The sequence below is a fragment of the Echinops telfairi genome, unplaced genomic scaffold (genome assembly GCF_000313985.2).
Source record: "Echinops telfairi isolate 266 unplaced genomic scaffold, ASM31398v2 ScPeMD7_53;HRSCAF=182, whole genome shotgun sequence".
NCBI classification, from domain to species: Eukaryota; Metazoa; Chordata; class Mammalia; order Afrosoricida; family Tenrecidae; genus Echinops; species Echinops telfairi.
Window position 1 is genome coordinate 5,889,941 of NW_022103951.1, and position 12,224 is coordinate 5,902,164.

At 45.3% G+C, this 12,224-nt stretch overlaps 1 protein-coding gene across 1 annotated transcript in view; it reads right to left on the reverse strand.

Moving 5' to 3' along the window:
- Positions 1–11,730, reverse strand: part of PHEX (phosphate regulating endopeptidase homolog X-linked) — a 228,764-nt gene extending 217,034 nt beyond the window's left edge. Inside the window, exons 1-2 of the mRNA XM_004709915.3 lie at positions 11,613–11,730; positions 3,935–4,003 (exon numbers count right to left, since the gene is read on the reverse strand). Of these exons, the coding sequence (XP_004709972.1) occupies positions 3,935–4,003; positions 11,613–11,730 (187 nt within the window). The remainder of the gene's footprint in view (positions 1–3,934; positions 4,004–11,612) is intronic.
- Between the last annotated feature and the right edge of the window lie 494 nt (positions 11,731–12,224).

The window sequence follows — 12,224 nt, forward strand, 5'->3', positions numbered from 1 at the left end:
TGCTTCTTCTATGTGGGCTTTGTTGCTTCTGAGCTAGATGGCTGCTTGTTTACCTTCAAGCCTTTAAGACCCCAGACACTATACCTGTTGATAGCCGGTTGGCCACAGTTCTGATGACATGTACTTAACAGCTGTTCCACAGACCTCTGGAACATGAGGCTCATGTTACAAAAAAGAGGAATGTAATGTATCTTGGTTGGCGTCTCACTACAGAAACAGCAAGATCAGTATTTTTTTTTCCAACATTAGAAAGCCATTCTCCAATGTGAAAATTAAAAACAGGGCAGCCAGGCAAAACACTAGCTGGCAGAAGACGCCATTATCAGATGTAGTTCTGAAAGTCTTACTCTTGCATTGTTATGATTCATAATAAACAAAACTGATTAAATAAGTGGCCCTCTATACACCAAGGTCTCTAGCAGAGTCGTGGCTCCCTGCAGGGAAGAGGCCCCTCACACACAGCTGTCTGCAAGCAAAAGAGAGCTAGACCCCCGCTCCTGGACAGCCTCAAGCACACACATCTGACGGCCACCCAGGGGACACCGCCATCCCCGTCTCCTCACCTGAGGGACACCACCACCTGGTGTTCACCGGGTCCCAGCCTCTCAGCTCAGGGACCACGGGAACTCAGGAGAGATGCTTCAGTATCTGGGATCCACAGACCTGAGAAGCCCATGCTCAGCCACGCCCACGCAGTGACGCACAGGAGCAGCGCCACCCACTCTCTGACGCAGAGGTCCTGCGACACCCATGTTGTGACCCACAAGACTACCGATGTCTATGCTCTGCAATGCTCCTTCGGAGGTCTAACACCCCTCCACCCTTCAAATATGCTTTCTCTCTCTCTCTCTCTCTCTCTCTCGTGTGTGTGTGTGTGTGTGTGTGTGTGTGTGTAAAAATTGCTCTAAACTCAAAGCAAAAGTTTATGCATACAACACTTTGAATTTTACACATCCGCCAGAATTCAGCAACAGCAAAAGCACAGGCTGATATAGAGTCTTAAAGTCTAAAAGCAGTTCTGGGATACCTGTTCCTGCTGCCCCAGCCTACTCACTGGCGAAAGCTTTTAGAGTGTGATAACAAAAGAATGAGGCAGGACCAGAGTCAAAGGGAGTTAGCTGGCACGATCCCATGGCACCAAGAAGTAGTGCCCTAGCATAAAGCATGATAGCTCAGACTTAGGAGCTAGCCATGGACTTGAAGTCCAACTGTGGCATTAACTCAGGATGTGTTCCTAGACAAATTCTTTAGCCTCTCCAAACCAAACTCACTGGCCCTGGTCTCGACACAAGAACACTTTGTTTCAATAATCTGGCATTCTGTGATGCTCACCTTCCCGACACAATCACTGAAGACAAAATGGTTGCATAAGAAAATGTGGTGACTAACATGACACGAATTCTACCTTGCAAGTCTGGCTAGACCAGATGAAGTACACTGGTACAGTGTACAGAAGTACACTGGAAATACAGGGAATTCAGGGTGGATGATCCCTACAGGACCAGTGGTGTGAGTGGCGAAACAGGGAGGGTAGAGGGAGAGTGGGTAGGAAAGAGGAAACGGATTACAAGGAACTATATGTGAGCTTCTCCCTGGGAGACAAACAACCGAAAAGTGGGTGAAGAGAGACGTCGGACAGGGCAAGATATGACAAAATAACATTTATAAATCATCAAGGGCTCACGAGGGAGGAACAAGCAGGGAGAGGGGGGAAAATGAGGACCTAATGCCGGGGGCTTAAGTGGAGAGGAAATGTCTTGAGAATGATGAGGGCAATGAATGCACAAATGCGCTTTACACAATTGATGTATGTATGGATTGTGATAAGAGTTGTATGAGCCCCTAATAAAATAATATAATAAAATGGTTTAAAAAAAGAAAGAAATGTGGTGAAAATAGCTGACAGTGTCTGGCTATGAAAAGATATAGCATCTGGGGTCTTAAAGGCTCAAAGTTAAACAAGGGGCCATCTAGCAGGGAAGCAACAAAACCCACATGGAAGAAGCACACCAATCCATGTGATCTTGAGGTATCAATGGGATAAGCAACAATCATTTCGATGCAAACAAGGAGGGTGGGGGTGGAGACAACCATTTTGATACAAATGAGGAGGGTGGGAATGGAGACCAAAAGCCCATCTGTAGGCAACTGGACATCGCCTCACAGAAGGATCACAAGGAAGGGATGACTCAGCCAGGGTGCAGTATAACACTGATGAAACACACAACATTCCTCTAGTTCTTTAATGCTTCCTCCCACCCATTATCATGGTCCCAGTTTGACCCCAAAAATCCTGCTAGCCCAGCGCGTATGTACAGATACGAGCTTTCAACATGCACACTCCAGGATTGATAATCCCCTCAGAAACAGTAATGGGAGTAACAATTCCATGAGGGTACAGGAAAGGAAGGGAGGGGGGGAAATTATAGCAATGGTGAATGCATAACTTCCCTCGAAGGGGATGAATAACAGAACTGTGGCTGAAGGGATACCTACATTGGATGGTGTAAGACATGATTATATATATACAATTTATTAAGAGTTCACAAGGGTGCTAGGGTGAGGGAGGGACTAAAGAGGAGCTGATATGAAAGGGCTCAAGTAGAAATAAAATGTTTTGAAAATGATGGTGGCAGCATCTGTACAAGTTCACTTGATATAATTGATTTATGGATTGTTATAATATCTGTAAGAACCCCCAATAAAATGATCACTTAAAAAAAGAAGAAGAAGATAAAGGGTGACTTGAAACATGAAGTAGAATGCATAGGGTGACCCAAAGGGATTCCAGATGATGGTGGCCTGTGTGTTTACAGAGCATCCCTGCTTTACATCAGACAGGCCACAAACTATAGGAAGCCTGCTTAAGAGAAATAGGAACCTGTATCCAGCTGAGGCCCAAAATGGCCCATGACCTCTCCCTTCAAGTCTGACCGGAACCATTTTGAGTCTCCTGGAAGTCAGATTTTAGAGATCCTGAAATTGGTGTGACCTGCCAAGAGCATCTTGCTTTAGAAGTCCTTTTGACCTTGGGGCCTTCAGGAAACTCTTTCCCCACAGACACCCTGCAGTGGAACTACAGCCAGCTCAGCAGTTTAGCAGGGAATGCTTTCCCTTAAGGCAGGGCTTCTTAAATTTTTTCTACTCTCGACCCCTTTGTGTTAGAGAAATGGGCAGCGCTGCGAGAACCCCCTTGGATATATTACACATTTGATTTTGAACTGTTGGTTGTCGTACCTTCAGAAACGTTTCAGCATTGTCAAATGTGCCGCCATCTCCACATTCAGTTACATGACTCCCGAGGGAGTCGCAGCCCACACTTGGAGACCCTGGGTGGTAGAGAGCCCTCCGCTGTGTGTCCAGTTTTGAGGAGCAACAACCACGCTCCGAGTCTGACTGGAAAATGTACGACATGTTGTTGGGGACTCTCTTGCTCTGAGCCCCTGGAATTCTGCTGTGATTCTGGTACTATCTCCTTGACATGAAAATGCCCTCGGGAGCCTGCTGGCACTGTCCCCGCTGCGACCGTGCTACCTTCTCTGTAACTTGGGGTTGCCAATGTCTGATTCACGTCATACCTGGTCACAAGCAATGTGTTCGGTGACACAAATTTAGGGTGCTTCTGTTGTGGACAGATCTGAAGAATGGCTCTCCCTCCCCCTTCCAAATCTCTTCCTGATTTCCTCACAGTGACACCTAGAATCAGGCTCAGCTGGTTTTTGCAAGGAGTGCAAAAACAGAAAAGCTATGCTCCCCTCCTCCACACCGAGACTGAAAAGTAAGCTTAAAATGGCATCCAACTTACATTTTGCAGTCGGTGAACCTCAAGCAAACAGAATACTAAAAATACCACCTGTTTTCTCGTCGACTCCCCAAGGTACCATAATTATAACATGCATGGAACTTGGACACAGGATGGAAAACTACGGCTTACCGGCTTCGATGCATTCCGGTGTCAAGCAGTACTCCTGTTTAGCTTGGAAACTTAAGAGACCTTGGCTCACTGAAAAATAAAATAAAATAAATGACTGACTTGCAGCGGACCACCAGCAGGTAAACCACCATCAGACACTCAATATCCGTTCATCCTTCCAAATATTAATACAGCGCTTACAAAGCCAGTTGGCCCCAGGTGACAGAAGCAGAGGCTGGCCACCAGCTAAGTGACCTTCGTAGGACTCTTGGCTGCTCTGACACTCAGTTCTGCTGTGTGTACAATGAGTGCGTATAACTAGGCCAGTGGTTCTCAGAGCGTGGTCCCATCAGCGCCAGCAACTGTATCCCTTCACTTGGGAGTTTCTTAGACATCGAAATGATCCGGCCCTGCCTCTGAGCAGGGTCAAGGTAGTAAGGGTTCAATGGGAGAATGTTCACATTTTCTAAGCTATCGAACAGGTTCGATTCTCCATGAACCTCAAGCACAGTCACTATGCACCGATCAGTGAAGGTTTTCCTACGGCTACCCAGCAGCCACTCGGGGGGAGAAAGAGGAGATTTCTGCTCCTGGATAGATGTCTAGCCCCAGATTCATCAGGCCACAGTGAGTTGGAATGGACTCCATGGGATGAAGCTGAACAGTTTGCAGCAGAGCTTCCAGATTCAGACAGACTAGGAAGACTAGGAAGAAAGACCTACTTCTGAAAATCAATCTGGCAAAACCCGATGGATCACAGCTCTCTGATGCCCCACTCAATCTTAGGGAGGGCCAGGGCTGGACAATGTTGAGTTCTGGTATGCACAGGGTCACCAAGACTTAGGAGCCAGGTGGAAGGCAGGTCACCCCACCCCCACCCCCACCCCCACCAACCATACCAAGCGAATCAGAAATGCTAAGGGGGGCACCCAGTCATCTGGGTTAAAACAAGCCCTCTAGGAAGGCTGATGTGAGCTCCGGGCAGAGAACCCATCCCTAAAGTCTTGTCCATCTTGGATTATCTGCAGCCCCATAAGTGTGCTCTTTGTGTTTATAGGTACATCACTGTTTGGGAGACAGGAAAATTGGAAAGCAATGTGAAAAGAGAGATACTCAGAAACAGAAATTAGCAAATTCCTCTGAGTCCCTGAACCATGCGAAATGCACCTAAGAGCAGCTACACAGAAACACTGTGCAGACACCAAGCCAAACCCACCTGCCATTGAGTCAAACCCAACTCAAAAGAACCCTCCAGGACCGTCTAGCACAGCCCCGTTCTCAGTTTCTCAGGCTGTAAATCTTCGTGGAAGCTCACTGCCCCATCCTTCTCCAGACGAGCTGCTGGTGGATTCAAACCGCTGACCGTGGGGTTAGCAACACCACGCTTAATCCACTGTGCCACCAGGGTTCCATCGTGGAGACTCAATGGCCCTGCAGTCACACAGCTTCCCCTTTGTGACAAAGACAGCTGTTACCCGCAGTAGCTCAGAGTTTATCTTCCGCAAAGAATTTAATTTGGGGGTAATTTGCCTTGCTCCTTAAAAGAGAATTCGGGAACATTAGAGTTCTCTGAATAATTAAGGTCTTTTCACAGTGGTACCGAAGGAGGCCTGACGGAGCAATGGGGAAACACATGGCAGGTTGTTACTGAGCCTTCCTGGTGCTGTGTTCTTCATACAGTGCGACTTCTCGGATTCTGTGCTCAGCATACAGATTGAACAATTATGGCAAAACAATACCACCCTAACACCCACACGTTGCCCGAGTTTAAATCAGGCAGTATTCCCTTGTTCTGTTCCAACAGCTGCCTCAGTCTATGTCTGGGTTCCGTATGAGCACAATGAAGTGTTCCCTCTATGATTGAATGTTTCCATGCTTTGATTATTTTTTTCCCCCTTAACAGTATAAACATTTTGATTTGGAGCAAATCCAGAGTGAGAGGAGAGAGCTAGCACATGTGGTATTGTGAGTTGTGCATCTTCTCTGAACCATCCACAGAGATATGGCCTCCAAATGGGGGAAGCAAAAGAAGACCTCATGTGCCTTTATTCTCTAGCAAAAGGCCCACAGACTCTCCCCATTAGGGATATGCCAGTTTGCAAAGCCTGCCTCTTAGGAGCCCTGGTGGCTCAATGATTAAGCACTTGGCTGCTAACCCAAAGTCAATGGGTGGAATCCACCCAGCAGCTCCAAGGGAGAAAGGCCTGGTGGTCCCATAACGATTATAGCCAAGGAAACCCTGGGGAACAGTTCTCTTCAGTCTTAGAAGGTAGCTATGCGTTCAAATCTACTCCACAGCAGCCAACAGAATAACCCACGAGCCACAGAAAAAGAGAAAAACAAAACCAAAAATAAACCTGTGCAACTCAAATCGCTTTTCACCAATGGCTTCATTGCCCCCATGCAGCAGATGGCATAAGGTGGATTTCTACAGGAGTGCACACAGGAGTCCTGCTTGTCACCTCCCCAGCAGCCTGCTCATCAGCAGTCACAAGTTTAGATTTCAAAATCTGTTTGGTAGCCAAGGAAATCATAGGGAACTCGTAATTGCTGTTGACTGGGAGCAGGATCCCAGAGTCATTTAGAGATGTGGCAGTGAGGAGGGGCTGGGGGCTGGGCTTTTCGTGGTGTCCTTTGTGAGAAAGCTGGGCAGGGCCTATCTTTCTTTTTTGTTGATATATATTGCCCACTTATATGAAAGATCGAGAATAGGCAAATCTATAGAGGCAGAGAATAAATCCGTGGTGTCTTATGATTCTCTTCCTTGCCTTTTGTGTTTTGCTTTCAATGCTGACTCACAGTGACCCCCTGGGGGTTTCTGAGACTAACTGTTTTGGGAATAGGAAGCCCAGTCTTTCTCCCTCGGAGTTGCTGGTGGTTCTCAACTGTCGACCGTGTAGATCACAGCCCAACACATAACCACTGTGCCCCCAGGGATTTTTAGTTCAATCATATAAAGAAGAGTTGTACAATCCTCACCACTACCCATTGTAGAAGGGACCTATATTTCTGATAAAGATGGAATGCCTATAGATAACTTGCCAGTGAGGTGATCTTTATTATGTTTATACCCACATTCTACAAGGACCTATTTTTCCTTTGTTCTTTCCTCTGCTGTCACCCTCCCAAGCAGCCTTTTCACCTGTGTAACATTAGAAAGTCAAGCAAACTGCCTGTGGAACATTTCAGACCTTGTGTGAAGAGGGAACAAAAGTGTCTTGGCACCGATTACAAGGATCTACATGTGACCTCCTCCCTGGGGGACAGACAACAGAAAAGTGGGTGAAGGGAGACGTCGGACAGGGCAAGATATGACAAAATAGTAATTTATAAATTATCAAGGGCTCATGAGGTGGGGGGAGCAGGGAGGGAGGGTGGAAAATGAGGAGCTGATGCCGGGGGCTTAAGTGGAGAACAAATGTTCTGAGAATGATGAGGGTAATGAATGTACAAATGTGCTTTACACAACTGATGTATGCATGGATTGTGATAAGAGTTGTATGAGCCCCTAATAAAATGATTTTTTTAAAAAGAAGGCTAGAACAGAAGTAATGTTCTAATGCATTGGGAAAAGACCAATGCAGTAAGCACTCTAACATCTACCCAGTGGCTTGAAATAGCAATCTAAATGTTCTAAGGATTAAGAGAGAGGAATAAAAATAAAAGGATACCAAAAAAAATTTTTTTAAGTGTCTTGGCATAAAGTTGCATTTTGATTTCTTTTAAAAGATAAATGTGGGTAGGTGGGTGTGGTATAAAGATTCTAAAAACAAAAAACAAACTTCACTGCCATTAAGTCAATTCCAATTCATAGAGATCCTGCAGGACAGGGTAGAACTGCCCCTGTGGGTTTCTGAGACGATGACTCTTCACAGAAATAAAAAGCCTCACCGTTCTTTCTCAGAGCTCCTGGTGGATTTGAACTGCTGACCTTGTGGTTATCAGCCCAATGTATAACCACGATGCCACCAGGGCTCCTTCACTATACTGCCGGGATGGAATATTCCAATCTACCTGAATGGAGGAATGATGGGGAGCTTTTCCCTCCCGTCTCCTATCAGATGCTTATCAAATGTTCGCTAATGCACATGGGTTATTGATTTGTAATGGAAAAAGACTTTTTACGTTAAACCATGATCATTTCTCTTTTTGTGATTCTGCACAATTGCTTCTTGACACTAGCCTGAGTTTGTTTTAAAAGCTAATGAAATAGTTAATTTGAAGGCTCATTTCTTTCATGGAAAATAAATCTAGACCCAAAACTCCAAAGGAGGCAAAACGAAAGTCAAATCTTTTATTATCTGATGGTGAGTAAAAGGAAGGTTGACATTAAATTAATTGGGACACAGACAGACTGGCCCCCATCACGAAAGAACATGATACCTATGGAGGGCCATTTAAGATCCTGAAAATGAATAAGAATCTGCAAGCCCAGATGAGGTGAAGACAACAAATGAATGAGAGAGATAATAACAAACCTATCTTCATACCAGAAGTTACAATGTTGATTTTCTAAGAAAACAAAAGAGCAGTGTGGTTTCTCCTTCCTGCTTTCTCTACAGCCAGGAGAAATCACTTCATAATGCAGTCAAGGAGTCCACAAATCAAGAGCAGGAGAATGACTACGGAGCAAGGGTCAGCAAACTGCGTCCCATGGGCCAGATCAGGCCCACGCCTGGTTTTATACAGCCTGTGAGCTAAGAATGGCTTTTCCATTTTAAAATGGTCGAGAACAGAATCAAAATAAGAAGATCTCATGACACGTGAAAACTAGATGAAATTCAGATTTCAGTCTCCAGAATAACGATTTATTGGCGCACCCCCCATTTGTTTGCATATTATCTGTGGCTTCTTGCCTGCCACCACAGCAGAGTCGAGTAGTTAAGACAGACTGTGGGGCACAGAGCTGAAAATATTTGCTATCTGGCCCTTGGCATGAAATGTTGGCCCATCCCTGCACTGGGGAGGCAGATTGGAGGAGAGGAGGGGGAGGTATGCTTAAAAAACCCGATGTTTGGTATTTCAGCTCTCTGGGTTCTCTGAAACCATCTCAAGGCTCCTGCTGTTGAAGGGTTAAGGTTTAGAAAAGAGATTATCTCACAGCCAAAAATCCAAAGAGATGGTATGGAAAGAATGTTAGAAATGGCAGGTATATCATGTGACTGAACTTTGATGGGCAGAAAACATTATCGCAAAATCAATCACCCAGAAAGCAGACCTTAACCAGATGGCAGATCGCTGAAGATTTGCAGACAAAGACAAAGAGCATGCATTGATTAAAAGCCAGTGGACTTGAGTCCTGGTGGTGCAGTGGTTGAAGCACTCAGCTGATACCCGAAAGGTCAGTGGTTCAAACCCATCAGCCCCTTCATGAGAGAACGGAATGGCAGTCTGCTTCTGCAAAGTTATAGCCTAGGAACCCTCATGAGGCAGTGGTGCTCTATCCCACAGGGTCACTATCAGTCAGAATGGACTCATCTGCAACTGGTTTGCTTTGGGTACTTGAACTTCCAAGTGGATGTGGTCAGCGGAAGCAGTGCTTCTCAAACTACAACTTGCAAGTGAACTTCCAGGGGCTGTTGTTAAAATGCAGTATCTGAAGCAGTAAGTCTGAAATGAAGAGTCGGAGATCACAGGCAAAGCTGAGGCTGCTGGTCCACAGCCCACACTTGGAGTTACCAAGGGTGTAGGGGAGGCCACACCCTTCATCTACTCTTATTCTGTAACATCATGAGAGTTCCTCTTAGAGAGTCCGGTAAGAGTCAGATTATTGTACCTCACCTATTGTACTAGAAGTATTGCTCACTGTTGTTCACTGCCATCTGTCACATTGTTCACTGCCATCTGTCACATTGGCCCCTGACTCATGGCAACCTTGTGTACAGTGGAATCAGACCATTGTGATGTGTAGGGTTTCCACTGATTGACTTTTCAGATGATCCAGGCCTTTTTTGCCTCGTCTATCTTAGTCTGGAAGCTCCACTACAATGCACCCAGCAATAAACAAGCCTCAATGACAGACAAGTGGTCATTGTGTCTGAGATTCATTGGCAAGGAATCAAATCCAAGTCTCCCACCTTTGAGCCATGACTGCCTCCAACGGATGAATTTGCATTCGGCTCTAAAAAGAAATGAGAACTTTCCAAAGAATTGTCTTTGTTCAAAGAACAAAAATTTGCTGCCATATAGAATATCCCAGCTAATATGCCAAGACCTCCACATGTAATCATAAAAGTGGAGTTTCAAAAAGATTTCGTGTAGCAAAAGCATGAAAAGAATATGTATTTCTATAGCTAGACAACAGTCATGTGATTCCCCACCCCCGATTTGGGGTGTTTGTAACCCATAGTCTAACTTTGTAGTCACTTCCAACAGTGCATGTGCCCCCTTAGCTTGCCCATATAATTGTGCTTCCCATTTTTATTTAAATCTCACAGCAACATTCAAGAGCCACTAATTCCATTGCAAGAATAAGAGGTTTAGTTCTACCAGCAAGCAATAAACACATCGAATTTCCTAAATCTTAAGCCACAGAAAACATGGAAAGATGGTTTGCTCATTTTAGCAGAATTTTCAACCACAAAACCCTAACTCTTTTAAAGTTTAATTACTGGCTTTCCTTTGCCAACATCAACATGGCCTCCTGCATCCGGGCTATGCCAAGGAATGTCTCCAGGCTCACGACCTTGTAAAGTGCACCTAAAATCTCTTGAGTAGAGGGTCTTTCAAGCGCATGAAGTATTCAGGGCCTGTGATAAATATTGGAGGAGCCCTGGTGACACAATGCGAACCAAACGTTTGGCCATTCCAACCCACCGAGCACGAACCCACGGGGGCGAAGATTTGGTGACCTGCTGGGTAGCCTAGAAAGCCCTATGGGACAGTTGTACTTTGTCACAAAGGTCGCCGCGAATCAGAATGGATTCCCCGGCACACACCAACAATGAGGACCATGGAAAGAGTAATAGTCACGAGTTTAAAATGCCGAAACGTTTAGAACACTCCTCACCCCTTTCTAAGACAGTTCCTTCTTTTTCACGGGAGTAAGTTTTTTGCCATCATATATCCTCTCTGGGTACATCATTTGCACCAGGAGTCATTAAAACAATTCAATCAAAATACGGCTCAAATCTTGAGAGGAAAATCTTTGTTTTCCCTCATATTAACTTTTAAATCTAATAGAAAGGCAGAGTTGAGTTTTGCCTCCCACCAGAGAGTCGCTGTATTATAAATCGAATAATAGCATTAAAGATGCCTTTTACAGGACTGAGTTGTAGCTTGCGAATTAAATTTCATGATTTGTTCAGGCAAACATTAACCAAAATCCAAAGGGAAAGACATTCCATCACGGTTTTCCTCACAAAAATACATGAAAGTATCTGACTTGAATTCATAAACAGTCACTTTGCTAAATAGACTACATAAATGATTTTTTTCCCCACTCGAATCCTCCAGCCACCCAAAGTCACTTTATGCCCAAATTCACGCTTTGGATCGTGCCTTCGGTGTGTGTGTTTATTTATGTAGCTTCTTAAAAGACAAGCCTTTTTCGCTTGCCTACTTCATAGAAACTGAGGCTCTACCACCTACGGATGGAGGCAAACAACCAGACACCTGCACTAGAACAACGTTTGTTAAAACCCACACAAAGCTTTACGGCACACACCCAGTTCTCCTGGGCCAGCTTGGCGACACTTACCTAGAAAGAGAACAGTGCCCAGCACCAGGGCGCCAGCTACGGACACGGCCAGGGCAATTCGAGTGCCTCTGTTGGCCGGCTTCCCGGTCTCCACGTTGTTCCCCGCTTCTGCTTCCATCAGAAAGGGATGTGGACAGCACCCTAGAAGAAAGTCGCTTTTCGTGGTTTGGTGGCTGGTCCCGAGAGTCTGTGAGAGGTTGACATCCACGGCTCTCTTGCTCTTCCACGAACGAACAGCTCACAAAAGTTTCCGTCAGGAGCGCTCCCCTCAAATAATTCTTCCCAAATGAAATAAAAGAAACCCAAAATGTTGGTTGCCTTGGCTTTCCCCCCAACTAGACGAAACAAACAATGCTCGCTTTACCTTGGTGCTTCCCCTCAGCACAGTCTCTCTCAACCGATTGCTTGGCAGGCTCTTCTCTCAGGCGCTCTGGGTGTACATGTTTTACTATGTTGCTGAACAGATGTTTTAGCTATTTAAATGTATAGTCACTTGGGGAGGAGAAAAACAATAGTCTTTATCAAAACTGGATTCTCGTCAAACTCCCCAAATCATGATGAGTGAGGTGGCAAGGATTCTGAAAGATCTCAGTTCATCAAGGAACTCTTTTG